At 38.1% G+C, this 27,673-nt stretch overlaps 1 protein-coding gene across 1 annotated transcript in view; it reads left to right on the top strand.

The window, feature by feature from the left end:
• The first annotated feature begins 9,904 nt into the window (after nt 1-9,904).
• The window catches only part of LOC116710639 (plexin-A2-like), an 85,595-nt gene continuing 67,826 nt past the window's right edge, over nt 9,905-27,673 (top strand). Inside the window, 2 exon segments of the mRNA XM_032549785.1 lie at nt 9,905-10,299; nt 23,557-24,904. Coding sequence (XP_032405676.1) covers nt 23,681-24,904 — 1,224 coding nt within the window. The 5' untranslated portion in view covers nt 9,905-10,299; nt 23,557-23,680.

Raw genomic sequence — 27,673 nt, 5'->3', positions numbered from 1 at the left:
GAAACAGAGGTGGCAAATGTGTTGTTAAAATATCCATTGAAAAATAAAATGGGGAAGGATGTACTCTGATTTGATAAGTCCAGTTACAATTTCTGTGCTACATCTACATACATCTGCTATATATGACAGAAAACTGAATCACTGGACAAACCATGCCCACTGTCAACTATGGTGGTGGCAGATCATGTTTTGTGTTTCATCAGCAAGGAAAGGGTAGTTGTAAGAGTTTAAAAAATAGGTACAGTATATATATATATATATATATATATATATATATATATATATATATATATATATTGCAGGGGATCTATATTTGTAAATTTGATTTTGATTAAATCAGTGCCTCACCAGCTTTGCACCTCACTGCACTATATATATATATATTGATTAAATAGGCACTGATTTAATCAAAATCAAATTTACAAATATAGATCCCCTGCAATTCTTCTACATGCACAGCCGCATTAATAATTCCGTTAACTCAATCAAGCTTGAACATGTAGATATTATTAATTTTGTGCTGTGCTCCACAGCAAAGTGAAAAACCGTTAAAGTACAACTCAAAACTACTTCTCTCTCTCTGCATTGACCAGGCTACGCGCAGACTCATTGCCATAGCAACAGACAACAACGCCACAAAAAGAACACTGAAATATTTCCCACACAAAGAGCAGAACATTCAGTCTGTTGCAGTAGTATGGTTTTAGGCTTAATGTTTATTTTGTGATTATTAATAAGTGATTGCTGTGGTACGAGGAGAAAACTATAAATATATCAATGTACTTTACTGTATGGCTAGCTCGCTGTTACTGTCTCTTACTTTGTAAGTCCAGATTCAGTAGCTCTACTGGAACATGCTAGGCTTTAATGATATATGTTGAAATGATTATTTTGACTATTTGATTGATTTTTTTCTTTTATGTTTTATTCACTGCAAAACGAAGGTGAGAAGTTCACAGGCTGTTTTGGGAGCATCTACCCCTTCAATATGTTGTTATTCTGCCATCTGTTTCACAGACTCACACCGCATTATTGCTAACAGATTCACAGCTAAGTGAGAAAAGGGTTTATTGGCTTTCTCTCAATGTAAAGCATATACCTATTTTACAGCAATTCTATATTCTCTTAAAATTAGCGGTTGTCTTTTTTCACAATCTGAATGACGAGCACGTTTGCACTCAAAATTCATTATAATCTCATGTTATATCTGTTCTTTTACAACACATGCAGATATAGAGAAAAAATAAACCCATTTCTAGTCAGCAGCTATGAAAAACAGCAACTGTGCCCAGCAGATTTTACACGCTTCCAGTGATTAAATTAACATTAGTTCAATGAGCTTTAAAAATCCCTGACACTGCGTTTGGTAGCATCCAAAACAAGAAATATTTACTTGGCTCATTTTATTAAGAGAGTTTGCCACAACATATTTTCTTTACACAGTGTAACATTAAACTAGTTGATTTATTGATCTGGGCTTAGTGACCCAGGCCATCAAAGTCTGCACTGTTGCCCATTAATGTATCTACACATCACACTGTGTAGCTGTAGGTGTAGCTTTGTTGAACAATAACATTTCTTTAAGAAATACATTGCTAACAGTTTGTGGCTGGTTTGCTTATACTATAAAGCAATAACCAACAATATACCAATAAAAATATACAAACAATAATGATATGATATAAAAGTTACAATGCTAATCTATCGTAATTTATAAGCACTGGCTTTGCCTCAACCAATAAAAACATTCAGTAAAGCTGCATGTAAAAAACTCGCTGCTGTAAATTCGGTAATTGCATTTCCCTTTTGGATGTAACAAAATGTTTTTTTTGCAACTAGTCTGTGACAAGACTTTGCAGTAATCCCAAGCATGCCGAGGCTGTACCAGTGCCTATTTATAATTTGTAAGCAGCTATTGAGCAGCCAGTATTCACACTATAAACAAGTTGATAGTTATTTTTTATTAGGGTAGTTAAACTTGAAACTCTTGCATGTGTTTGACTTGACATCTATAAAAACCATCATGGCTTTCTTTAACTGTTGCCAATTTAGGCTGCTTTTGTTTTTTGTAATCACACTGTGTCTGACAGTTATCTTGACAGCTTACCTGGTTCCATCACACTTCATATTTCACAGCCAATACAGTTGCAGCTTCCTTAGGCAGCAGCTAGATGCATCATCTTGCAATGAGTTACGTCCCAGGGCTTTGAAAGATGAGGAATCTTGTTTTTTGTCGCTGTCTGACCTTAAATAAGACAAAACCAATTCAGGTTACCAAAACAATTTAAATCAGAAAAGTGGCAGACATGTTTTCAGATAATTACTTTCTTTCAAATCAAGTTTACATGCTATTTCTTTCAACAATTGGTGTCAAAAGTTTGTCCTGGTTTGTACTGCAAAAAATTTTGTTCTATCATTTTAAAGATATTAATAAATATTTCCAGAGGTCATCAAATGTCAACCAGTTGCCCCCACATTTACAAAATCAAGTAAATTTAGTGTCAGTTAACTGCGCTGCAAAGAATTTAGCTGCACAAGTCAGCACCAAAACTAATTCATATTAATTTTGTTAATTGGGGGGAAGGGCAACTTGCTGTCAGGTGACTTCTGGAGACATTTCTACTTCACACACACAGTGCTACCTTATGTAGCATCATTGGGGAATTAAAAGAAATAAACTAAGATGTTGGGAGGAGAATTGTGGACCTCTGCAGGTCTAGTTTTTCCTTGGGAACAATTTCCAGACGCCTGAAAGTCTGTTCAAACAGATAATAGCAGGCAAATATAAACACAAAGGACATTTCCAAACACCTATTTCACAGGAGGAAAACAGATTATTTGTCCACATGAATGTGCTTTGCTCCAAACTCACAACTAAAAGTAAAGGCTTTGGAAAAATGCAGCTGAAGCTGGAAGCGTACCAAATTGGGCTGAAAGGCCACTTAGTGAGGCAGAACCCATTACTCCAAAAGGCAACATCAAAAATCCATAGACACACAGATTGCAAATTCACTCAGGGATAAAGTCCTAAAGTTTTGGAGGTGAGTCCTGTAGAATGATGAAACTAGGATGGAAGAACAAGAAAAGGTGGAAGATTGCAAGATTCCCAACTATAAACTTCATGCTGGCAGTATCATGTTGTAGTGCATTTCACAAGAAGATGGCATCATGAGAAAAGAAGCTTATGCAGACATATTGAAACATCTTCTCAAGACAGCCAGGAAGTTAAAGTATTTGCAGAAATTGGTCTTCCAAATTAACAATGACCCTAAGCATGTCATCAGATGATTATCTATAAGTGGCTTAAATGTTTTGCAGATGTCCATCACAAAATCATAATCTCAGTCCTATAGAAAATATGTTATAGAAAAAGTGTATGCAACTGAGGGGACCCACAAACCTCTGGTGTAAGGAAGAATCAGCCAATTGACAACACAGTATAAAAGAAAATGTATTTTTATACAGACATCTAAATTCAACTGTAAAGGTAAGTGTCAGCATTTCACTGATATGTTAGGGCTCTTTTTTAACATTAAAGCTACAATTAAGCAGAAAACTGTACAGTATTCACTACTTAAACTCTCAGTGTTATCGTACTTATGTTGAATCTGAAATTTCCCAAATCAAATTTCAAAACAAGAGAAGTTCATTTATGTTCCCAGCTACGCAGTTGGATAAAAACAACCCCGTCTAACTCTCACCTAAAAATTATACCCAGTCTGGCTTTTGTTGAATCGAAACATCTGCCTCTGAATGTTCATATGGAGGATTCAACAGAAATTAAAATGTTCAGGAGAAACCACACACAATCATGTGAAAGTGAATAAATAATTGTTTTCCAGTAGCAGCTTCCCGTAGATGAATGTGTTATTAAAATCTGGAGATGATGGAAGTGAGATGTGTAAAATGTGCCTGTTAAAGCAAAATAGAAAGAAATATGAGGGTCCTTTCGGTCCTATTCTTTATAAACTGAGGTGTTAATGCTTCAGAGTGAATGGTTTTAATGGCTTTTGGTTGTTATTATTCTCAGTGTTATGACAGTTTGATTGGACCTGTGGTCGTCGTTCATTGCTGCTCAGTTTGCATGCGCCTCTCTTTTCTTGCTTCCAGAGCTTTGTGTTGTTATGGTAATTTTCATGAAGTAGATTGCATCTCGCTGGCTGCTCCACTTGGGTCCTGTCTGTGAGAAAGGCCTGGAGCAACAGCGTAATAATCATAATGAACACATCAGAACAATGGCCGAACTAAATATCATGTATGTCGACACGCTGGGGCTGTGCGAATGACCACCGCGGTTACCAAAGTAACTAATTGCAAATGCTGATGAAGCTGTGGCAATGATTACCCCCAGGTGCTGGGGTTTCTTTAGACTTTCATGTCTCATTTCCATGTATGCAAAGGCTGCAGTTTTACTGAGTGTTGAGTGAAGGTTTACTGTTAGTTTTATAATTAAATTTGGAGACTGTTTTACAACTGCACTGGAGTAGTGGAGTGTTTCCACCGTTTGGATCTCCTCAGGACAGCTTAAGTCCCTTTTTCTGGAACATGAAGGGAAAACTATAAAGCTTTTATTTCTCGTGTCTCATGTCTGCCGCATACTGGTTTCCTTCTACTGATTTTAGATTGATAAAACTGTGCCACAGTGAATTGACAAACAAAGTAAAATAATCAGATAGTATAATATATACTAAAGGAAAAGGAAAGATGAAAAGCCAAAAAAAATAAAGTAACTTTGATGTCATTATACTGTGCTTGTAGGGAGTCAGTCTTTCCTTGATTTTTCTTTCTTTTTTTAAATGGTGGTTGATCAGTAGTTCTGCTGGCTTTTTGAGGACAGGCAAAAGTATGGCCAAATCTCAGCAGATGAACAGTATCTGAATCCAAGAAATAGGATCATTATAATCCAGAACAAGTCTGTTCTGACACAAGAGCAGAGAGATTTCAGATGACCATCTACTCTATAACAGTTTTTCATCCTATGGTACTTAGGGAATCTATGATGTTAAATTGGTACCTACCGTACGTGTTAAACTGTTTCATTTTCCATATATTAATCAGAAGAAGTAATTTATGTCTCATAAAAAAGTCTTGTCATAAAAGAGTTATTAAATATCCAACTTAAAATGGATTCTTTACTAAGTCACATTTGGCACAGATATCACTGGCCTGTTACTTAAATTTTGGTCATAACCTATTGATGGTATTTTCTGGGTTCACACAAAGGGGATTAAATCATCATCAACAGTATCTATTATAAGTATTTACACATCTTTTTCCATTTGTTCACATCATGAAAACCTTTTATCACTGGGATTTTATGTAAAAGTCTGATGCAAAGAGGTGTATAAATTATAGTGGTTTTCCTTTTCTTTTTGTACAAATAAAAGCCTGAAAACTGTAAAGTGCACTCTACTTATTCCCTTGAGTAAATAGTAGATCTGTGTTTTTCTGTAGTTGCAAGTCTTTTGGGGTATTGTCTACCAAATTTGGCAGTCAAGCGACAGAAATTCTTGATAAGAAAAAGCTGAAACTCCGACTGAAAGGATGTAGAGTTTCTGTAAATATTACTACACATACTTCAATGGATTTATAGCTGATCTTAGACTGGGCAATTTTAACACACAAATTAGTATGGTCTAAACCAATAACTCAAGTCTGACCTTCACAGTTCCTGTTTTACAACTTTTACATGTATCAACACACCTGATTCAAATGAATTATTATCGTGCGTTTCAGCAACCTGTTGATATCATCAGAAGGTAATTGAGCCATTTGATTCATCTTTATTGGTGACATATATAGGTACTTATATCTATATATTTATAGATATATTGAAGATGATTTGAAAGTGGATTCAACTGGATTTATTAGAGTATAGTGGACTAAGTTAAACCACAACATATTCTGTGTTTTATTTGTAAACATTTTTATAACAATGTTTCATTAGTTTGACAATACTTTAGCTTGTTCCATCACTAAAAGTTTCTTGAACTGCACTAAGAGTAGTTGCTGTACTGGAACAAAATGCGAGAAAGAAAATGCCAATGTATTATTTCAAAAGCTACAGTGCAACTGATTGTGATTGTCCTAATTCAATAGAAGGGCACTTTCAACAACGCCTTGCATGGCAAAATAAATCTAATCGGAACCCATGAGTGGAAACCAAGAAAGAGACTTCAAATTAACTAGACATAAAAAATATATGTACTGCATACAGTTTATTTTAGAATTCTGGAAGTGTTTTTTGTCTGTTTCTTATAGGGTGCAAATTAAACCTAATATGGCTGAGAATGCTGCACTTAGAGTAAAACATGGTATATCTGCAAGATGGCTTCACTCACTCTGGAGGAACCGAATAGTTCAAATATGGAGGGCATAGAATGTGTCTGAGTTTTTTTATTTGGGAGGTTATGCATTACCTAAAGTTAAAAACCGAACCTTAAGAAAATATTTATAGTATTTCATAAACATGGGCTTCTTAGCAATAATTATATGACCCATAATGTGCTGCAATAATAATCCTAAAATAAACAAGAACAAAGACAAACAAACAAACAATAAATAACTAAAAGGAGTAATTTCAGTGAGTTTATTTTGAGCTTGGAGCTTTCCTTTTTACGGAGCCCTCTAGGGGACATGGGGAATTTTTTTTCTTTTGCGTTACCTCGCAATACTTTTGCGTTCCCTCGCAAAACTTTTGCGTTCCCTCGCAATACTTTTGCGTTACCTCGCAAAACTTTTGCGTTCCCTCGCAATACTGTACTGGTCAGTTATGCAGCATAATTGAACACTGCAAGCCTTTCTTACGGTGGGCGCCGTACTTTATGCTTTAATATAAGGTTATGTGAGGTTTTTCCATGAATGTTAGTATCTTTTTGTGAAATATCTGAAGTTTTATATCTTTCTTTAGGATAGAAAGGCGCCACAAACCTACGATATAAACAGAAACTTTCCGTAAGTAGGAAAGAAATAAAAAAACATCCTAATTTGGACTATTTCTGAGTTATTATCGCGGGTAAGAAGTCATCTGACAGTTTCGATTGTGTCTCTATTGTGTTCGTAGTCTGAATGGTTTAAAGAGCTGCTTTCAGTGCAGCTCCATCTTAGCCTTAACAGACATAAACATGCAGGAAAAAAATCGATTTTCAATTTGTTTTTTGCACCAAACAGTTAATAATAATAAACAAGTTTTCACTGAGGCTCTGTAAGAGCCATATGAATGAAATGAGTAATTATTGATATGACAGGAGCAGGAGGCTTTGACACTTAGGTGTGTCAACTTGGGAGTGACGTCACCAGGTATGAATGGGAAGGATACTGGCTTTGTGTGTGTATTAGGAAGCGGTGAGCGGGGCGGTCAGTCCTTGCAAAGTTTGGAGCATGATGATCAAAATGGAATAAATCGATAATTGTGACAGAACAAAGAAAAGGTTTGGAGTTGATTGATACACGGACAGATGAGATTCCCCGAGTTAACCCAGTGCGGCCCTTTACCATCATTAGTTTGTTGTGTTTTTAATAATAAAAACTTGTTAATAATAAAAACTGTTTGGTGCAAAACACTGATTGAAAATCGATTTATTTTTTCCTGCATGTTTATGTATGTTAAGGCTAAGATGGAGAGGCACTGAAAGCAGCTCTTTAAACCATTCAGACTACGAACACAACAGAGACACAATCAAAACTGTCAGATGATTTATTACCCGTGATAATAACTCAGAAATAGTCCAAATTAGGATGTTTTTTTATTTCTTTCCTACTTACGGAAAGTTTCTGTTTATATCGTAGGTTTGTGGTGCCTTTCTATCCTAAAGAAAGATATAAAACTTCAGATATTTCACAAAAAGATACTAACATTCACGGATTTACCAGGATCAAAAATCTGTTTGCTGTAATTTCATTGGAAATTAAGATTCAACAAGCACTTTCCAATTACAACAATATAATAAGGTTGTTCTAAGAGACTGTGTTCCCACCATTTGCTGCAGGCCTCCTTGGAGTGTTTTTCCCGTGAGTGGCTAACCTGTGGCTTTTGTTATCTGTGAATTCACTCCAGAGTTATGACCGCACAAGTGGCACTCTTAAAGGAACGATTACAGGAGTTTGCACAGCATCTTGAAAAGTAATTCAAAACTGCAACCGCCCTGAAATTAGACCTGTGGGTTGCAGATAACAATTCCTGGCAAATCAGTTACATGCTCACTGTTGAAATCCTAGCACTAAAAATCCTCACAGCTCATATAAGCGCCCTGCTGGTAATGGTTTTACAATAACTTACACATTAAGGTTGAACCTAGACAACAGAGCTTTATTTCTGGATAGATATGCTGATAAAACCTGAATTAGACTAAATACATTAAATTATTTTATTCAATTTTCTATCTCAAAATGGACTACATCACAGCACTAATCAAAAAAACAAAACAAAATAAATGTCTCTTTTAGAGCTGTGGAGTGCATGCCGTGGATGCATCTGTGGACATGCTGCCTACACCCTTCATGTGCATACTCTTCCCTGAAAATATATTTTAACATTTGGGTTTGTTTGTATGTCTGCAGGCCTTCCTGCTTTCAAACAGTGGTATGCTTGTGAGTGACTGGAAATTACAGTGGGTCAAGAGCTCCTGTGCCTGACCAAGTCCCAGTGAGGGGTGGCTCCCATCTGTTGAGCCGTGGGGAAGCATGGACCCCAAACAGGTAGCCCGTCTGAAATCTCTGACTCATCTCCTGCCCACCAAACAGAAAATGAAAATAGGAGGGATAACTGGGCAATGGGCCCTGCTACCCTCCTTCCAGCACACACACACAAATAAGATCTGCCTGCTGAGCTTTTTAGCTAGGTAAGCAGTTCTGTGGAAGTGGTGAGTTTAATGAGTATGTGCTTGTGAGGCATGCTGAATACTTTTTCATTAAAAGCAGAGACATCCATGCATCATGCAACGGCCCTAATTGCATGTCACAATTTGGACATAGTGATGGACCCAGATCTGAATCTTCAGAGACACATAAAGACAATTACAAAGTTAGCCTTCTATCACTCGAGAACATTTCCAGTATTCAAGAATTAATGTCCCAAGAAGATCTTAAGAAACTCATCCATATTTTTATCTTTATTAAAATTGATTACCACAACAGTGTCTTCACAGGTCTGCCTAAAAAGTCAATCAGAAAGCCTCAGCTGATCCAGAATTCTACCATTGTTTACCTTATCTCTTTTCTGTTAAATTTTTTCTTTTCCTTTTTTCAAAATAATTTCTTAAAATATCCATCTCCCTCTGAAGCATTGACTCTGGTCTCTTACAATAATAATTACCCCCTCAGTTACCCGAGATTGGTCCCCAAAGAAGCTTTTCATTCACAGCTAAGGTGATTCAAGCGCAGAAGAGTTGCAGTTACGTTGTGCTTCCTACAGATGGCGGTATTTAAAAGTCATTTGTCCAAACTGCAGTGTACATGCATCTTGTCGTCTGTTTTAAAATAAAACGCTGGGTATATAGGAATATCTGTTGATATATACAGAATTAAAATATATTTTCCGCGTCTTTCAGGTATCTTAACAGTTGGTTGCAGTAAGGATGGAGCTACTAAGTAATTTTATTTTGTTTCAGAGAAGATGTGTCTGCCTAATAGCAATACTGTAATCCTTTGGCATATCCCCATGGATAAGCCTGATCATATTTAATCTGAGACCAAGTTGGTCTTATAAAAACTTTTTAGGCTTCTAAATGTATTCAATGTTTTGCTATATTTATATAAAAATATTATTTTAAATAACATAATGAATAATAAGTTTGTTTGCGCTACGTAGGTAATAAATTCAAGTAGTAGCCCATAGGACAGCGTTGGTGTTGGGCCACTTGATGACGCGATGGAGGTTGGGTCTAAAAGAAAGAAAAAAACGCACACCGTACGTGAGGTGCAAGTGAACTGATGGGTGACTTCATGTATCACCGGCATCCTCACTGTGAAGCTCACAGCCACTCTCAGACAGACGGACAGGCAGACAGAGGGAGGGAGAGAGTAGAGAAACCGTGGCAGCCTTTGAGAGAAAATGATCAGTCCCTGAGCGAGACGAGAGGGTCATTCAATGCCGCTTCCTTCTCAGCGGATCACCGGGAGATGCTCACTGTTATCCGGATGACTTTCCAAGCTGCGCGGCGCGTCAGCACTTAGAATAAATTCATTCATCTGCTCATATCTGATCCACTGACGGACAGGTGGTGGCCGGACGCTGCGCTCAAACCCCAGAGAAATCGTCGACTCTGCCCCACTCATGAATGAGTCTCCTGCTGTTTCAAGGTGAGTACTTAACCTTTTGATTTTTTTTTCCACCCATCATTGTGCAGAAGCGGAAAGTTGCATGACTTTACGCAGCGTTTGAACCTTGAAACGAGGCTGTGCACTTGTTAAAAAAACATTTCTGCTGACCACCTGTGACAAGAAGCAGGTGATGCTCTTAGAAGAATGTGAATGTTTTCCATCAAATTCACTGACAAGAGGCAGGTCAACTCTTCAGGTCAGGTCAGATGAAAAATAATGACACCATCAGGGGGTAGATTTCCTTCAGCTGTATTAGACAAAGACTGCAGCAGCCTGCTTGTGAGGATTTTTTTCTCTAAGCGTGTGGATTATTCCGGTCAGCGCATCAGACCAGTGGTCATCAGGAGAGAGAAAAAATAGAGTGAAGTATTAAGCTTGGAGATACAGAGTCAGTCAGTCAGCCCTCCACTGCTGCTGCCCTATCTCCTCCTCCTGCAGCCTTGGCAGGCAGGGCAGAGTGCAAGCCACTGGGATGCTGATAAGCTGGGGCAGGAGCCGGGATGATGAAGGCTGAGTCCTAAAGAGCACAGAGCTGTGAGCTGTGCCAGCCTTGACAATGCTGTTGACCAAGTGCATCTTTGTTCAAGCCCCCGTACGTGACTGTCCCTGTGTGTGTTTGGTGGAAGAGACAGGATGAGGAGGGGAGGCAGTTGGATTTCCATCTTTTTTTTTTGACTCTCACCCCTCATGCAAAGCAGATGAACCTCTCTCTTCTGTCTGTGTGCTCTTTCTGGTCTGGCTTATCTGGCCAGCCAGTTGGACTAGCTTTTATTCTCCTGGCCCCTCCAGAGTGAGTAAAGCCTCTCGTGGAGAGAGAGAAAGACAGAGGGAAAAAAAAATTGGCTTCTCTCTTGGCATGCTCTCGCCTGTCATGTGCTTCAGCATTTTATCAGTTGCCTGCTAATTTTAGGATTTAAACGAATCTTCACATTCATTTTATCTTTTCTCTCTCTGTTGCATTGATAACAGTAAATTAAACGTTGGTTAGGTCTGTGATGTAGCAGTTAGATGATCAACAAAGCCCCACTTTTACCAAATAATAAAAGTCATGAATTATTTTGTTCACTGTGAAGTAAATATCAGAGACTTTTGCTGTGGTAGTAATAACCTCAGGATTAAACATGCTGATGTAAAAACCCCTTTTTTGTGGGAATAAGAAGTAATCTTTCCAAGAAAAACAGTAAAGGATGTATTCACAAGGAAATATTGTCAATTCTAGAAAGCTGAGTTACTGCTGAGTTAATTTTTTTAGGCTTCAAAATAGGCACAGGTTAGATAAAGTGAAGTTATAATCAGGCTTAAAATAGTTGCTGTTTCAAAACGGCTAATATTGATTGTCATACAGTTGCTGTGGTTCAACGTCTTTTCTACGAGATGTTAAGAAAAAACCAGAGAATAAAATAATTCAATGCTGGGACTGCTGTCAGGAAGAAGGCTTTTGTACCAAGTCTCAAGGCATAAAATCACTTTAACAATGTTTTTATCAGTTCTTTAAATTCAGATATACTCAGTACCTTAAGATTAGTAGATGAAGATATTATCATAACATTGCTGTCTTTTGATAGTTCATTTCATAGCATTTAAGTTATTTTGAAGCACTGGTAAGGATCAACTTCAAGACAACACTTCAAAGCACACTGTGTCCTTGTGTGAAGGCATGGAAAACTAGAAATAAATCAGACAAGATATTAGGAGAACTGTTGACCTCCGTATGTCTCATTCATTCCTGGTTTAATATTCAGATGCCTGAAGGTGTCATATTCATATCGTTCAATAGGCAGAAAGATTCTTTGTCTCAGTCTTTTGTTGCAAGATGCAGATATTAATCCCAGAACAAAATTAAAAGACTTTGTGAAGATGATGCATGAAGCTGGTAAGAGAGTATAATTGTAAAATATGTCCTGGACTGAAAGACCACTCAGCAGGGAAGAAGCCTTCACATCAAAAAGCAACATAACAAGCCAGGTTACAGTTTTTAAACATTCTCAGAGGTAAAGTAATTTTTTTAGACATGTCCTTCCATCGATGAACAAAAGCTAATTGTTTTTTCTATGGCTGCACAATAATAAGATAATATTTGATATGAGATCATATTAATAAATATTGAGAACAACTATGAATTGTTGAGTAAAAATAATTAAAAAGTATTTATTTTGCTTTGGGTTCTTTGAAAACATAGACCCCAGACAGTGAATGGTGTATCCAGCTGCTGAAATAAAAATAATTCAAGTTTTACTGACAAAGATTTGGTTTGTACCACCTTATCATCACTTTACTTTCTAACACAATTTATTCTGGATAAGCAATGTGTGTCATCAAATATATTACAGGCAAGTTTCAGTACATGGCGCTTAAATAAAGAGCTAACATTTATTGCAGTCCGATCAGCTAATAATAATATGCATATCGAGTGCTGTGCTCTTGTTATTGGATATTGGTACATGAAGAGGAAAAAGGGGGAGCTTGTAAGCATTATGACAAAAAATAAAAAAGTTATCTAAAAACATGTTTATTATTTTGGTATTTAGCAAATAGAATGGAAATCTTAACTGACCTAAAACAAAAAAAGGTTTAGTGTGATTTAATGTCAGACAATGAAGAAAAAGTGTTATTTTTTTATTCACTGTTTGAAACATCAGGTTTTAACTGTGTTTCACATGTTGTAAAGATTTGCCCAAGAGTTTCTAATTCAGTCAATTTCAAGATTTTATACACAGTGGGCTTATAAATTGTCCATTGATTTCTGTGTTCATCTGTAACAGAGCTCTTTGGAGCATTTTCGAGAAGAACTGCAGATGAAACCGCATTATTGTTGAGTCTCTTACCCCTGGAGGCAACGCTGGACCGGTGTAGGTGAAGTAATTTAGAACATCTGTCTCTGTCACTTTCACCCACAAGCGAGAAGTTAAGTGTTATCTTAGACCTCTGCAGAGATTAATGAGTTACTGTAGGTTTGAGAGGATTGAAAGAGAGAGGGAAAGAACAATGAAGGAACACTTCCTCTGTTCTTCTGCATAGAAAAAAAAATCTTAATTTGAACAACCAGTTGAATATGTGACATTGATTTTTGAGTAATTTAAAGAACAGGGAGTGCAAATGTGGGTCAGGGGGAAAGGCGATGCACGGTCACTGCAATAATGCATTAGTGTATGTAACACAACTGCACAGTGCGCAGCAGCTCAATGTTATCCTCCGTAGCTGAAGATCCCCCTCCACCTCCTAACTTTGAGTCTCGCCCTTTCCACCCTCCTCTACTGTGGATGCTCGTGGAGACAGTAATTTAAGTGGACTGTTCAGATGCTAAAGTCAGAGGAAAGAGGTGATGTCAAGAGCTCAGCGTGTGCCCTTGTACATATAGCCCTGATATATACTGATATATCCTTAGATGTGTCTTTGTATGCAAAGACACATCTAAAGAGAGGCCAGAAAACAGTCAGGGGGAAGAAATATGGTGAAACTGCAGTTCATTAGGCACAAATTATACGCTGTTGTGCTACCTTTATTCGATTTTAATCTTTGCGCTTCTCTTTGTTTTAATGTTTTATCCAGGCCTGAAGGGAGCTTAATGCAGACAGAAACCTCACATGTACTCAGGAGACTAAGACAGAGTAACAAGTAGAGGTAGAGAGAGTAAAGAGGAGCTATGAAGGCTAAAACAGAAAGGAAGAAGATGAAAGAAAGAGGTGGTGACAAACTGTGGTGGAGAGAGGTAAGTGGAAGAAAAGGAACAAGTGGAAAGAGTGCAGCTCACCTGCCAGATGGCAGCTCTTGGCAGCAGCACTCAGCATGCAGTGATGGTGGTCTTGCAATATGGTGCGCTGCCTCCAGATTGTCACTCCACTGCTGATACAAACACTGCAATAACTTTGCTGATGTGTGAGTTTTGCAAGATTTTCCTTGGCACTGAGTTAAGCTGGTAGCATATGGTTCTGAAAGAAGCAGACAGAGTTGAGGGATTTCTTCTCTCAACTTCTTCCTACGTCCAGAAATAGCACTTTCAAACTTTAAGATAATAAAAGGTTTTAATTTGAATGTCAGCTTTGAATGTTAAATATCTAATAGAAATGAATGGATCAGTTTACTCAAATTACCTCTTTTTTATATCACGTGTTTGCAAAACTTCCTGTAAGCCACTCTGGAGGATACGATACCATGGCACTGCAACTGGAGTGATGCCACAGAATTAGTTTTTTTTACTCAGAGTCACGTTTCTGAGCAGCTGTAAACTGTGGCAGTCAGAGACAAGAGATTCTTTGCTGCAAGATGAGATAAAATGAGATGAAAAATGTTATCTCTTACTACTTACTATCAAATCAAGATAAGGAAAGGAAGAAATCTTTCAAATGAAGATAGTCTGTTGTCACAAAATAGCACAGGATGGTCAGAGTTACAATGCCCTCTTTTTAGATTTAAGGTCAATTTTGCATTATATTATTATACTATTATCATTTGGAAATTAAAGTCCCAGAGCATGGAGGAAGAGTGAAGGGGCACAGAACCCAAATTCCTTGAACTCCAGAATGACGTTAAAGCTTCATCTGCTGTTCTAAGTCCACTGTGTTTTTTTCACATCCAAAGTCAGTGCAGCTTTCCACAAGAACAATTTACACCAGTTCATGCTTCCCTCTACTCACAAGCTTAACAGAGATGCTGATTTCATTTTCCAGCAGGATCTGGCAGTTGACAACACTGCCAAAACTACCACGCCTGGGGCTTAATTACTATGGTATGACTGTGCTTGATTAGCCAGCAAACCTGCCTGAGATGGGAACTCCACTGAGAACCTGTGTGTTATTGTCAAGTAGAAGAGGTGAGACACCAGAACCACTAATATAGACAAATTGAAGGCTGCTATTAAAGCAAATTAGACTTCCTTACACTTCAGAAGAACCACAGGCTGATTGCCTTCATGTAATGCAAGACCCGGTGACTAAGTATTGAGTAGATACAGTCCAGTACATAATACATGTCATTTCTGTCATAGGCTATACATTGTTTTATTGCTCTTTTGTAATATTCAAACTTTCGGGTTTTCATTAGCTGTAAGCCGTACACTGAGGATTAATAGAAATTAACATTTTATGTGTATCACTGGGTGTAATGAAACTCTGTTTAGTTTCACTATTTTAAGTCATTTATTTAAATAAATAAACATTTCAATAACATTCTAATTTAATGAGCTGTACCTGCACAATCAAGCCTTCCCAAACGTGCAGTCTCTGAAGATTAAAAGACAGAGTTTAAGGTTTTGAGTTTCTACCTCTTTTGCCTCTGCTAAGAAATCGTAGCTACAACATTAGAGGACATCATGAAATTAGTTTTCTCCTGCTGTAACTTGGGAAGGTAAGGCATTTGCTGGAACCTGCTGAATGCATTACCCATGCTAGTCTTACAAGAAAGTAAGGGAGCCATTTCCAGAAAAAAAGCCTGTGTGATTGCCCAGTGGGAACATCTTCAAAATGGCTCTCATCAGATTACATATACTAGAAAGCTACCTGGACTTTTTAGATTGCTGTACTATAATTGTTTGTTGGCTTCGACAAGCCAAGCTCTCTGCGGTTTCTTTGTTGGACTTTTTTCCGCAGAACATTATGTGTTATTTCTGCAGGATTTTGTTTTGGTGGAAAAAAAGTAAATCAGTCCCTTTCAGGTAACTTCTATTGAACACATAGTCTGTGTCTATTCCTGGTAGATTGCTTTAAAAAGGGAACTATCCAGTCATCAAGCTGCTTCTATTTTGCTGATTTCCTTAAAAAGAAGATTTTGAAACAGTAGAATTTCTGAGTAGCTTAAAAATAACAAGCAATACTGATTATGAACACAGGCCAGTATAAACTGAGCAAATGCTTGTTTCTGTGCTGCTGCACTATAAGAATGGTCACAAAATTTTCACTGTGGCTGAAATACTGACCATTTTTTTTGTACCAACACATATAGTTTAAAGTAGAAGTTGTGAAACAGAAGAACATCAGTCTCTGTCTTCTGGTTCCTTTTCCTCCCTCGCCGTCTATCACTGTCTCCTCTTGCTTAGAGTGATTTGTCAGCAGCGGAAGTAGCAGCTGTTCCTTTGCATTGTAATTTCTTTGATCCTAATCATTCATGCCAGCCGCTCCTAACCTTGGCATCTTCTACTCCATGAAGCCATATGGTCAAAGACTGAGGCCCCAAAGAAAAACATGCAGTCTTATTTGGGACGAGTCCTTAGATTGCATTCCTGAGAATTGTGGACTTGAGTTTCACAGGTACCCTGCACCTCGGTTTCTGATTATTTTTCTCATTTTGAAGCTTGCTGGAGTCTAGTGTCTGCCAAATGTAATGTGTTTTCCCTGTCAGATTCTTATGATTTATGCATGCAAAAGCATTATAGCCCCCCTCATGTGTAGAGATAAAAAAAACCTAGAAGAACACAAAAATTACAGCTATTCCAGATTTACAGTGATATGTTTTCTAACTTTACCATCTTCATATGTTAAACTTTCTTTCAGTTGTAAAATCCAGTTTTAACTACAAAGCCTGACCATTTTTATTCCTGTCTTCTTTCTCATTTTGCACCTTAGTGGCGCTAAAGGAAAGGAGGTACCGGGTGGTCGATGCAGCACACATGCTGTCTGGCTCCAAAGCAAACACAGCTCACTCTGTCTTCTTCTGTGATCACTGAATTATAGAAGACCCTCTATTGCAGTCGAACTGCGCGGGTTTTCATCACGACGCTGGAGGTCACCCTGACTTTTCCCCCTATGCTCATCATATATGCAATGGAAGGGCTTCAGCTGTTGAGATGAGCCAGTGTGAGGTCCACCAGGATAAAAAAACAATACGATTTATAGAAGAAGGAAAGAAGTAAAAATGTATGCACAGGAACAGAGGCGACAGCTACTTTCATCTCTCTTCTTAATGGCAATTTCAGGTATATTGGTGCATCAGCATGTATATTGCATATGCTCTGAGATAATGGCATAGATTGCAGAGCATTCTCCTGATGGTGTTGTGGTGATGTGCTGGAATTAGTCCCCTATGTCACATTTGCCTGTGTCCAGGTTTCCTGCAGCATCCTGCACTTAATACAAGCCGAGCACGTTGTGATGACATAGTGCCGTTTTACTGCTCCCCGCAGACATCCACCTCTACTCTACCAGGAAGATTAGTGGCTGGCTAGAGAGCCCTTAAGCCTGCAATATCTGCAGCTGACCAATAAACTAAACAACAAGCATGCAGAAACGGCAGTTAGGGGTCATGTTTGGTGATATAAAAATAACTCTGGGATGCACAGAGCGCTGCCAATAAAATTTAATGAATTCACAGTGGCCTGGCTTTCAGAACATCAGTATGAGTAATTTAAATATTATGTGTGTGACTTTTCTCCCCCAACTGAGAAAAACCGTCTTGCTGTTTGACTTCTCATTGTTGAACAAAATGATAAAAATTAACCGCAGGCTAACTGTCACAAGATTCCACATTGAGGCATCAAAGTGAACATATCCTCTGGCCATTAGCAGTGTAGACATCCTTGCTACACATTATACTATATAAAGCCTGATTCTGTGTTTCTATAATTGGGGACTGTGAAGGCTGCCCTCGGCTTCCCCTCCATAAAATACGGTGTGCTGATCTCAAAACATTGCTTTTTCTAATAAACCCCACTGGTCTCCTGTGATTCAAAATGACATTCATTTAAAAGTCATCATTAATGAAGACGGCGGTTTTTTATGTCCTAGTTCCTCGACTCGTCACTGTAGGTACCAGCGACAGCCCCTGGCTCTGGTTTGCTGGCTCCCTCCTCCCTCCTGTCTGCCACGTTTGACCTACTTCTGTCTTCACAACATCGTAAACAGATCTACTAATTGCCTTCATTTATTCATTTGGAAGTCAAATTCGGTTGCAATTGGCACACCCCCAGCCCATTCATGTGTAATGTGTAAGACACTAGTTCCCCCTTCCCCATAGACATCCATATGTATTTTTGCTCCAATAAAAGTATCCCGTCTTGTTAGCTTTAGGTTACTTGGCCATTTTGTATCCACACATTGTCATTTCATTTCGTACTACATCCATTTCATAGGCAATTTTGGAGTTAAATGTTCTAAAATCTTTTAAACTATCCATGTCCAGCCCCGGTCTTTGTAATTATTTTTATGAATTATGAAGATAAATAGTCATAACATAGAGTAAGAAGATGCTGTTGTTATTTTTTATTCTCAATAAGAGTATGTCAATATTTTTATCATTTTAATTAGTGCAAGATTGGTAAGTACGTTTGTCAGCAGTCATTTAGATTAAAGTAGAAATAAAAAGTAAAGTTTTTGATTCACTGTATAGCAAAACTAGAAGATAAGATCTGTTATAGGTGTTAATATTTTTGATCTGATCTGTACTTTGGATTCATATAAACAAGCAACTGAAAAACAAGTTCCTGTATTTTATCAAAGCAAATATACACAGCAAGAACTCTGTTCAGTTTTTGTGTTTGGGTCAACTTTGCATCAGATTTTCTTTAGTGATCAAAGAGTCAGCGGGGTAGGTTGCTATGGGTTCTGACTAGTCTCTGGTCAACATTTCTCAGCTTTAATCTTGGTCTTAAAAAAACCAGCAACATAGCACTGTTTAGACACAAAACTTAAAATGAACTTGGCTTGTTAGCATAGAACTTTGTAGCAAATGCAAGTTTTTCTTTAATGTCACTTATGTAATTGTTAACTATATCCATTATGCTGGTCATTTAATATCCAACATTTTCCAGTATAAATTGGAGATATATGGTGGATGCACAGGTCATATCGACTGGTATTCATTTGCACCTACAAAGGAATAAAGCAGAAATAGGGCCAATAACAAGTTAAACAGATAACCTTCTCATACTGTCAGGCATGTTTAACATTTTGATGTATTTTGATAATTATCTTAATTTTGATAATAAGGTGAGCATTTTTCTTCAGTGTTTTAATTGTAATGAAATACCAACATTTTGACAGCCATGAAGTAGATTATATACGATGATAGAATTGTAATATCAATAGACACATGGTTTGTATGAAATGTAGCTCCAAAGCTATAAAGGTACAACATAGCATGTAGGTGCAATGTAACCAGCACCGTCCTATCGTCAGTTTCCACGCTTTAGGTGTGAATTCCGTTTATAAATACTTCTACTGATTTCTTTTCTTGAAATCTAAGATGATTTGTTGGAGGAAACTTTATTTTAAGCTTTTTTTTTTCTCCACAAACTTAGAGACTTAGGAACCACGCATGTCTCAGCACAGCCTGATTATAATCATGAGGGCAGAAGTTGTTATGACTACTGTAATTCAGACAGTTTTCCGCCCCCGTGGTCTTATACTGTTATTGCCTTTGTGCAGCCTTATAAATCTAGGCCAGTGTAACAACAACATCAACAAGAACAGCAAAAAAAATTTTTTATCACCTCTGATGCGAGTGACAATGAATCCCATTGTTGACTAAGTGTGAGAGCAGAGATCCAGCTTCTGACCTTTAGAAGGATCGCGGCACAGTCTGCCGGTGGCGCTCACGATCTCACACAAATGTGCAGCCAGAAGAAACAAACAAGGCAAACTTGAGGTGAATGCTGTTTGTGCTAAATCTGATATTTGAGAGATGATAAAGAGATTTGTCCCTACAAATCCACAACTTCTTTGCAAAAATTGTAATGAAAATTGTGAATGAAAGAAACCCCTTTTTTCCATTTGAAGGAACCAAAATTAAAATAATGCTAACTATAAACTAATAAGTGACTCTGAGAACAAGTAAAACATATCTAACACTGAGCTAAAGACTTTGTTATAGCAGTCAATGCTTTAAAAGCTGGTCTAAGTGATAGACTCAGTTCCACTCATCTTGATCCAGGTCAAAGAGTTATGTTTATGGTGAACAAGAGCATGGCTTCTCACTCTTTTGCATTGTGATTGGTGACCATCGGGAGCCCGCATCCCCCCCAGAGGCCTTGGCAAACCCATGTTCCTCCAATTGTGTGTTTGCATGTGTTCATGAGTCACGTCTGGACCGGAGCGTGTCTGTGAGTGGTGAGGCAGGAGAATTCAGCAGGGAGGACTGCGCAGGGCGAAGAGCTGTCTCCATAATCCAGGGTAAACACTGAGCAGCATGACTGCACGCCTCAGACGTGACCAAAGCCAGGAGAACAGAAATGGATGAAATGATGAGGCTGCCGCTCCCCTGCATGCCTGGCCACTTTTGCTCCAGTTTTTGCCCCTGTTTTGTAACACCTCGGAGGATTTGAGAGGTAGATTCTCAACACTAAATTAACCTCGGGAAGGCACTGCAGGTGTCGACTGTTAAGGTCACACCAGACTCAAACCTCACTCTGCAAATATCAGTTAATCTGCTATTTACTGTCAGATCTCAAGAGCATACGTCCTATTTATTATTTCAAGCTAAGTAAATGAAAGTTCTGGAAACCCTGCAGAAGTTCAAAGTGTAAATCACAAAAGAAAGATCTGTATTGGAAATTTATTTGAAAAAACATTTAAATCAATAGGTTCTTCATTGACACCGCTAAGCAGGGATGACTCAGGCAGAAAAAAAAAGCATTCAGCTGTTTTATTTTATAGTAGCTCAAGAACAAGCACCCAGGGTTCAGTCAGATTTTTATGATCTAGTTTTCAAAAGGCTTTTTACAGCACTGTATGGCATTCTGTTGTGGCAGATTCAGAAAAAGGAATTTCACCATGAACCAAAGGCCTTTGTTTGACCAACACTTTGGGCTTTCAGCTTGATTAAAAATCATCACAAAAGACAGCAGAAATATTACACTTGCTTTTGAAAAATATTCAAAAATATATCCTGCAATAAAATGTTAGAATTAAAAGATAAATTGGAACACTGCAGAGAGAGACTTATCGGCCTTCAAAGCTGATGATTTGAGGGTTTTTTTGGTTGGAATTTTCTGGATACATGTTTGACCAAAACAGATAAAATGTAATTTTGAGAGCCAAGATGTTCTTCCAAATCTCAGCGCCTAGAGAAATAATCAAAGCAAACTCAAATTTTAATGTCCAGTCAATGGAAATAGAAAAAAAGCAAGAAATTCCTTCTGTTATTTTAGAAATAAAAATTGATTCAGTTAAGTCTGTGTAAATGTCATATGGTAAAGCTAACACTGTCTTCAAATATAAATGCTTCAGTAAAAGGTGTGACAGATATTACTCTTCAGTAGCCAATTACCGGTGGGGTTGCTCATACTGAGGCTGCCAAATTGAGCAGAGTAGGTCGAGGCACTTGAGTGACTTGTCCTGCTGCGTGAGCTTTGTGGGGACAGATGGACAGAAGATGCTGGAGTGGAGCTTAATTCAGCCCAGCCTACTCAGTAACAGTCCATCCGCTCCTTCCCTGGCTCCAGCTCAACTCAGCTGGACATCCTGTTAGTCAGCTAATGGAGAGCCCCCAACGCATCAAGACCCCCATATTAGGATCTGACATGGCTGTCTTCATTTAACCTTTACTTATAAGTCTAACTGTGACAACACTCTGTTTAGGTTAGCACCGGCCAAAAAAAACAGTTGGGTTTGAGATTAAGTCTTCTAGCGTTTGGCTGGAAATGTACAGGTTTTTAAACAGAAAAGCAGTTGAAAAGTTTTCATGTATTTCTGCAGGGGTTATGCAAAGTAAAGATAGGAAAGTCTTTCAGCTCTGGGTTGGAGAAGCTTCTCGCTGGAGCACAGCTGGCATATCATGTGACGGGAGGGTCTTAATGTAAAGATGTTTCTTTGTAAAATCTGCCTTCAAGCAAGACCAATGAAGCTCAGAGGTTGATAAAAGAGTTGTTCATAACATGAATTCAACCAACCCCTGTCTTCACAAAGCTGAGTCTATATGTTGGTAGAATTTATGTATGCCTTTATGTAGTTCTGAGCAAATCATTTCAAATTAAGTCAAAGAGAAATGTAATCATATAGTGGCATGCGACCAGAAAGAAGCTGATGTCAAAAACTTGCTTTGACATCATTTTTGTTTATTTCAAACGAAAAGTTTTACAGAAAAAAAGTGAAAATATTTTGCAATTGATTGTATTGCTTTTTCTCGAGATAAAGTGAAGCAGTGGTTCTCTCTCTGTTTTGTAACAAGTACCAAATTAGTAAATACAAAGATTTCCCCACGCAAAGGATGGATGAACAAATTAAATTAAAAAAAAAAAGAGAATCAATAAACTAAATTGTTATTCTACATTGACACTGCATAATTACAAGTCTCCCACACCTACACTTGCTGCTGATTCATTGTCATCAACTATAGCACAGTAGTACTTATAGAATAGTTTGAGAAAGATTGAAGTAGAGGCAAAGTTGTGGAATCACTGAATGTTGAGAAGAAAAATAAATTAATTAATAAATGACTCAATAATTACCAGGAATAAAGATTCCGTAATTTCTACTGATGGATGTTTACATCTCTTTCACAAAACATCTTGAGATTAAAAAACATATTTTGATGATAAATTATCTAATCTTCACCAGAAACATCTTCAACTGACTGAATAACAGAGACAAAAAGAAACTTCCTAAATAAATTAATATGTGAATTAAACCAAGCATTCACATATGTAATGTAAACCTTCTTTGAGTCAATCATATGTTTGCCAGACATTGTTTTTTCTGGGGAAATACCCACATAAAATATGGTAATGAAATTAAACAGAGAAGTGTATAGGTTGATGCTGGCTGGCCCCGAAATCTCTAATGACTCCCTGCCTATCCCTGGAAAAAGCCTGTTTAATTTAGGAATCAGCCGCAATGGAGAGTGATTAATTCCTCCTGGATTCAACCATTTAAATGAACAAGACTGGGGGAGAAGGGAAAACATGGAGCCCAAAATATGGAGGCCTAATTAATGCATTCAGATCATTTAATTAGCCACCCAAACAGAAATGCACAGTTATATTGTGTCATCGCTTTGTCTGAGTGGCGAATGGCAGCCTGGCTTGTGTTGTCTTACAAAGCAGTGAGTATAATGAGAATCCTTGTTGAAAGAGAGAATATTAGACCGTCTCGCTGTTCAGTAAATATGGGAAGACAGTTAGAACACATGATTACTTGTTTCTTTGATTTTTCTTGCATCTGACTAAGCAGAGATAAAGGAAAACACAAGCTGATCCATTTCTAGGTCTTGATGTGAAGTGCCTAATGATATATTGAAAACAAAATTTTCTCACTTGAAAGAATCAATGATTTTTTATATTTACAAGTAATTCTCTCTTCTTTTCTGTTTCAGAATGATGTAAAGATCACTTAAGACAAGGCCACTTCTGAGCTCAATTTTCCGCAGTCTAATCCTCACATTTGCTGGTACGCAACCCCATTTATCTCAGCCAGGCATTCAGTGGAGCCCTGTGGGGATGGGGACATGCTCAGATAAAGGATGGACTTACAACAGCCTTACGAAAGGTCACCACCCTCCAAAGGTTATGTCATGGCCTCTGGCCCTCTGTCTATTGACTCTAGTCTTTTTGAATCAAAAGACGACTCTTGGACAGACAATGAACACCTTCCAGTCTGAGAAGAGGGAATGGTCGTTGAACCATCTGACAGTGCATCAGTCCACTGGGACTCTGTACATCGGCGCGATCAACCGGATCTACAAGTTGTCCGCTAATCTCACACTTTTGGTATCTCATGACACAGGCCCAGAATATGATAATAAAGCATGTTATCCTCCCCTGATAGTTCAGCCTTGTTCTGAGCCTTTGGCCTCTATGGACAATGTCAACAAACTGCTGCTCATCGACTACTCTCACAACCGGCTGCTGGCCTGTGGTAGTCTCTATCAGGGTATCTGTAAGCTGATGAGGCTAGACGATTTATTTATTCTTGTAGAGCCCACGCACAAGAAAGAACATTATCTGTCCAGCGACAACCAGACAGGAACAATGTATGGGGTTGTCGTTCCTTCCCAGGGACAGGATGCTACTCTGTACATTGGCACTGCCGTTGGCGGCAAACAGGATTACTTTCCAACTATTTCCAGCCGTAAGCTTCCTCGCGACCCAGAGTCCTCTGCCATGCTGGACTATGAGCTTCACACTGATTTTGTTTCATCTCTAATTAAAATCCCTTCTGACACGTTGGCTCTTGTTCCGCACTTTGACATCTACTACATCTATGGCTTCTCCAGCGGAACCTTTGTCTACTTCATGACTGTCCAGCCTGAGACTCCAGAAAATGGGATGCCTGCAGGCGGCTCACCTGGTGACCTGTTTTACACATCTCGAATCATCCGCCTCTGCAAAGGTGACAAGAAGTTCCATTCATATGTCTCTCTTCCTGTGGGGTGCGTGCACAGAGGTGAGGAGTACCGTCTGCTGCAGGCTGCTTACCTCTCTAAGGCCGGCAGGGTGCTGGCTAAGTCACTCAACATCAGTGCCCAGGAGGATGTCCTCTTTGCTGTGTTCTCTAAAGGACAAAAGCAGTACCATGATCCTTCAGATCATTCTGCTCTTTGCATCTTCACTATCCAAGACATCAACATGCGCATTAAGGAGCGACTGCAGTCCTGCTACCAGGGAGAGGGGAACCTGGAGCTGCACTGGTTGCTGGGAAAGGACGTACAGTGCACAAAGGCGGTGAGTGGACAATAGAGAGACCTCATATCACACGTATCTTTAGACCAGCCACGTAAACTCAGCAGGTGTGAAGAAAAACTTAACTTAACAAAAGATTATTTTTGGTGTACCATAACTATGATTGTAACTTTAACAGCTAACAGGCAGTCAGTCTGGTCTGTGCTAAAGAAAGCATTCAGGTCTGGGAATCCTATTATAGTAGTATAGCTTGGGGAGATAAATTCCACAATGCTAATCAGGGGAGTTTTGTATAGAGCTTTGATTTCATTCAGGGGATTGAACATTGATTCCTACCTCCTTTTCCACCTCTCTTTTTGCCTTTCTCTCCCTAATTTTCTTCCTCCTGCTCTTGTCACTGTCAGCAGTACTTGAGCCCTTCGAGACCTGTTCTTGATCTTGAGAAAAAGGCCTTTCTTGTAAATGCCCAAGTCTGAGTCTTTGTGAAAGCTGGAATTCTGCATAATGAGCGCCTCTCATGGAAATAAGCTGAAAGTGAACCAGAAAACACATTAAAATCCATCACATGAATTGCTCTGATGATTCATAACTCAAACATTAATTCTAGTGTGTCTAAATAAGATGTGATGTTATTCAGAAAAGCTACTGATAGGGAAAAGTGATATGTTGTAATTCAACAATAATTTCCCACTGTGAAGGAAGATGCTCTTTGTATCATAATTGGACTTTTACGAAGAAACGATTGGATGCTGCTGTTTTTTGAACACATGATTAATTATCAAAATCGATGAACATTAAAGTGAAACTAGACTTGCAGAATGAATTGAATGCCAGTACTGATATCAAAAGCAATCATTAACACACATACTTGGAAAAAACAAGAGTATTGTAATTTTCTTCCAGACCAGTAAGGAGATACAAAATCAACAGTTTTAAAACCTTTTAGTTAAGTGGTTGATAAAAATTTAGGAATTTCTTTAAGGCAGTACAATGCAAAGGGAATTTAAGAATGCATGCCGTAGACCCATTTTTGACATGCACCAATCAAAGATTTCTGATTACTGATTTTGTAAAGCTCTGAGCAGCTAATGCCAACGTCAGCAGTTTGATTTCTCTCTAATAACCATAAATGATCTTACATTTCTTGCTGTACTTTGAAAGCTCAACTGTAGTAACAAGAAGATGTTTATTGCAAAATGGGAGATAAGTAAAAAAAACAAAAAACAGCCAAATGTTTCAGCAGTTTGTTGGATTGGTGAAAATCTGCAAATATCTATTATGAAATGAAGGTATGGAATGAAGGTATCTATACATAGAGTAAAACTAAACCAGAAAGACTGACAACATGCAATTACATTTTTTTCTTATACTGAATGTAGCTACAGTAGCTTGTTTCATCTTTTCTTGAATATCTAAAAATGTAGAAGGGCACCTTATCCCAAGATATCCAATTTGTTTGTTGGCCACAAGATAATTTCAAAAATAAGTCACAGCTGTTTTCTACTGACAGTTTTGTTGGAAAACTGTTTTTAGTTACTAGTTAGTATGGTTGGCATAGTTAAAATTAGCCAAGCCCTACTAATCAATAATCTCTGTGTATTTTCTATAGCGTAAATAGACCCTCATCTTAACTGTGAGAGTTCTACAAAAATATTGCTGACTTTTCTATTTCAGCAACTAGACTCTTCAAATTGATAGGACAAAGCAACTGTGGTGCTTTCTTGTTATTTGCATGCATCTTCCTTCCTGTAGTAGCTTGAATGAATATATACCAATACAAACAAAAAAACAAAAATAAAAAACATTTATCTCTCTTCATGCCTTCTACAATCCTACTTTCAAGCACTTTATTGACATACAAAATATGTAACCAGGTATTCCTTCAGTAACATCCTAAACACTGAAGGGCATTCTTGTTAATATGAACTGGTTCCGCTTACGCTGATTGAAGAAAATATAATTTTGGTTTCTAATTAGCTGAACATTAATAAAGTTAAAGATAAAATCATCCTATTCTAGTCACGGGTCAATTTCCTCATGCATTTCTAATTGGCCCCATTAGATAAAAACTATTGGACAGAGAGAGCATATCAATACTTAAAACTATTGTTTGCTATGCTAAAACAATAATATATCAGCAGTATTCAAACTATCTTGGTGTTTCATTGACAAGTAGACTAACAGCAGGATGGCGCGGGAGATGGACACAGAGATTCAGGCCTTGTCTCCCATAATGGGGCAGTTAATCCAGTCTGTTGTGGTGAATAGTTGAGCCAAAAAGCAAAGCTCTCAAATTCCCAGTCTGTTCATTCTCCAGCTCTCAGCTATGGCCATGAAATGTGGATCATGACTGAAAAAGCATGATCCAGCATAGTTACTGGACTGAGATTCCGATAAAGGGTGTCTCGGATTAGTCGCATAGATATACTGTAGTATGGAGCTCCGTTGTCTGGGGAAATGGGTGTCGAGCGGCTGCTGCTGCTCTGCTGGTTGATGTAGTTCAAGCATTAGATTGGGATGACTTCGGATGCCTCCATTCAAAGGTTTTATTGGTTCATCCTACTGGGAGGATCCCCTGGGAAAGACCCAGAACACAGAATGGAGAGACTATAAATCCCTTCAGGCCTGAAAACACCTTAGGATCCCCAGAGTAAGCTGTAATGTTGCTGGACAGAGGGATATAGTCATCCCTCCCCCAAAACCCAATCTAAAATGTATAAAACATGATAGATTGATGGATAAATTGATAATTTATGGTTTAATTAATTCGTCTCTTGTTGATTTCATTTGTATTACACCAAAACTGATAGC

The sequence above is a fragment of the Xiphophorus hellerii genome, chromosome 20 (assembly GCF_003331165.1).
Source record: "Xiphophorus hellerii strain 12219 chromosome 20, Xiphophorus_hellerii-4.1, whole genome shotgun sequence".
NCBI classification, from domain to species: Eukaryota; Metazoa; Chordata; class Actinopteri; order Cyprinodontiformes; family Poeciliidae; genus Xiphophorus; species Xiphophorus hellerii.
This window is presented reverse-complemented; position numbering and strand designations above follow the sequence as displayed.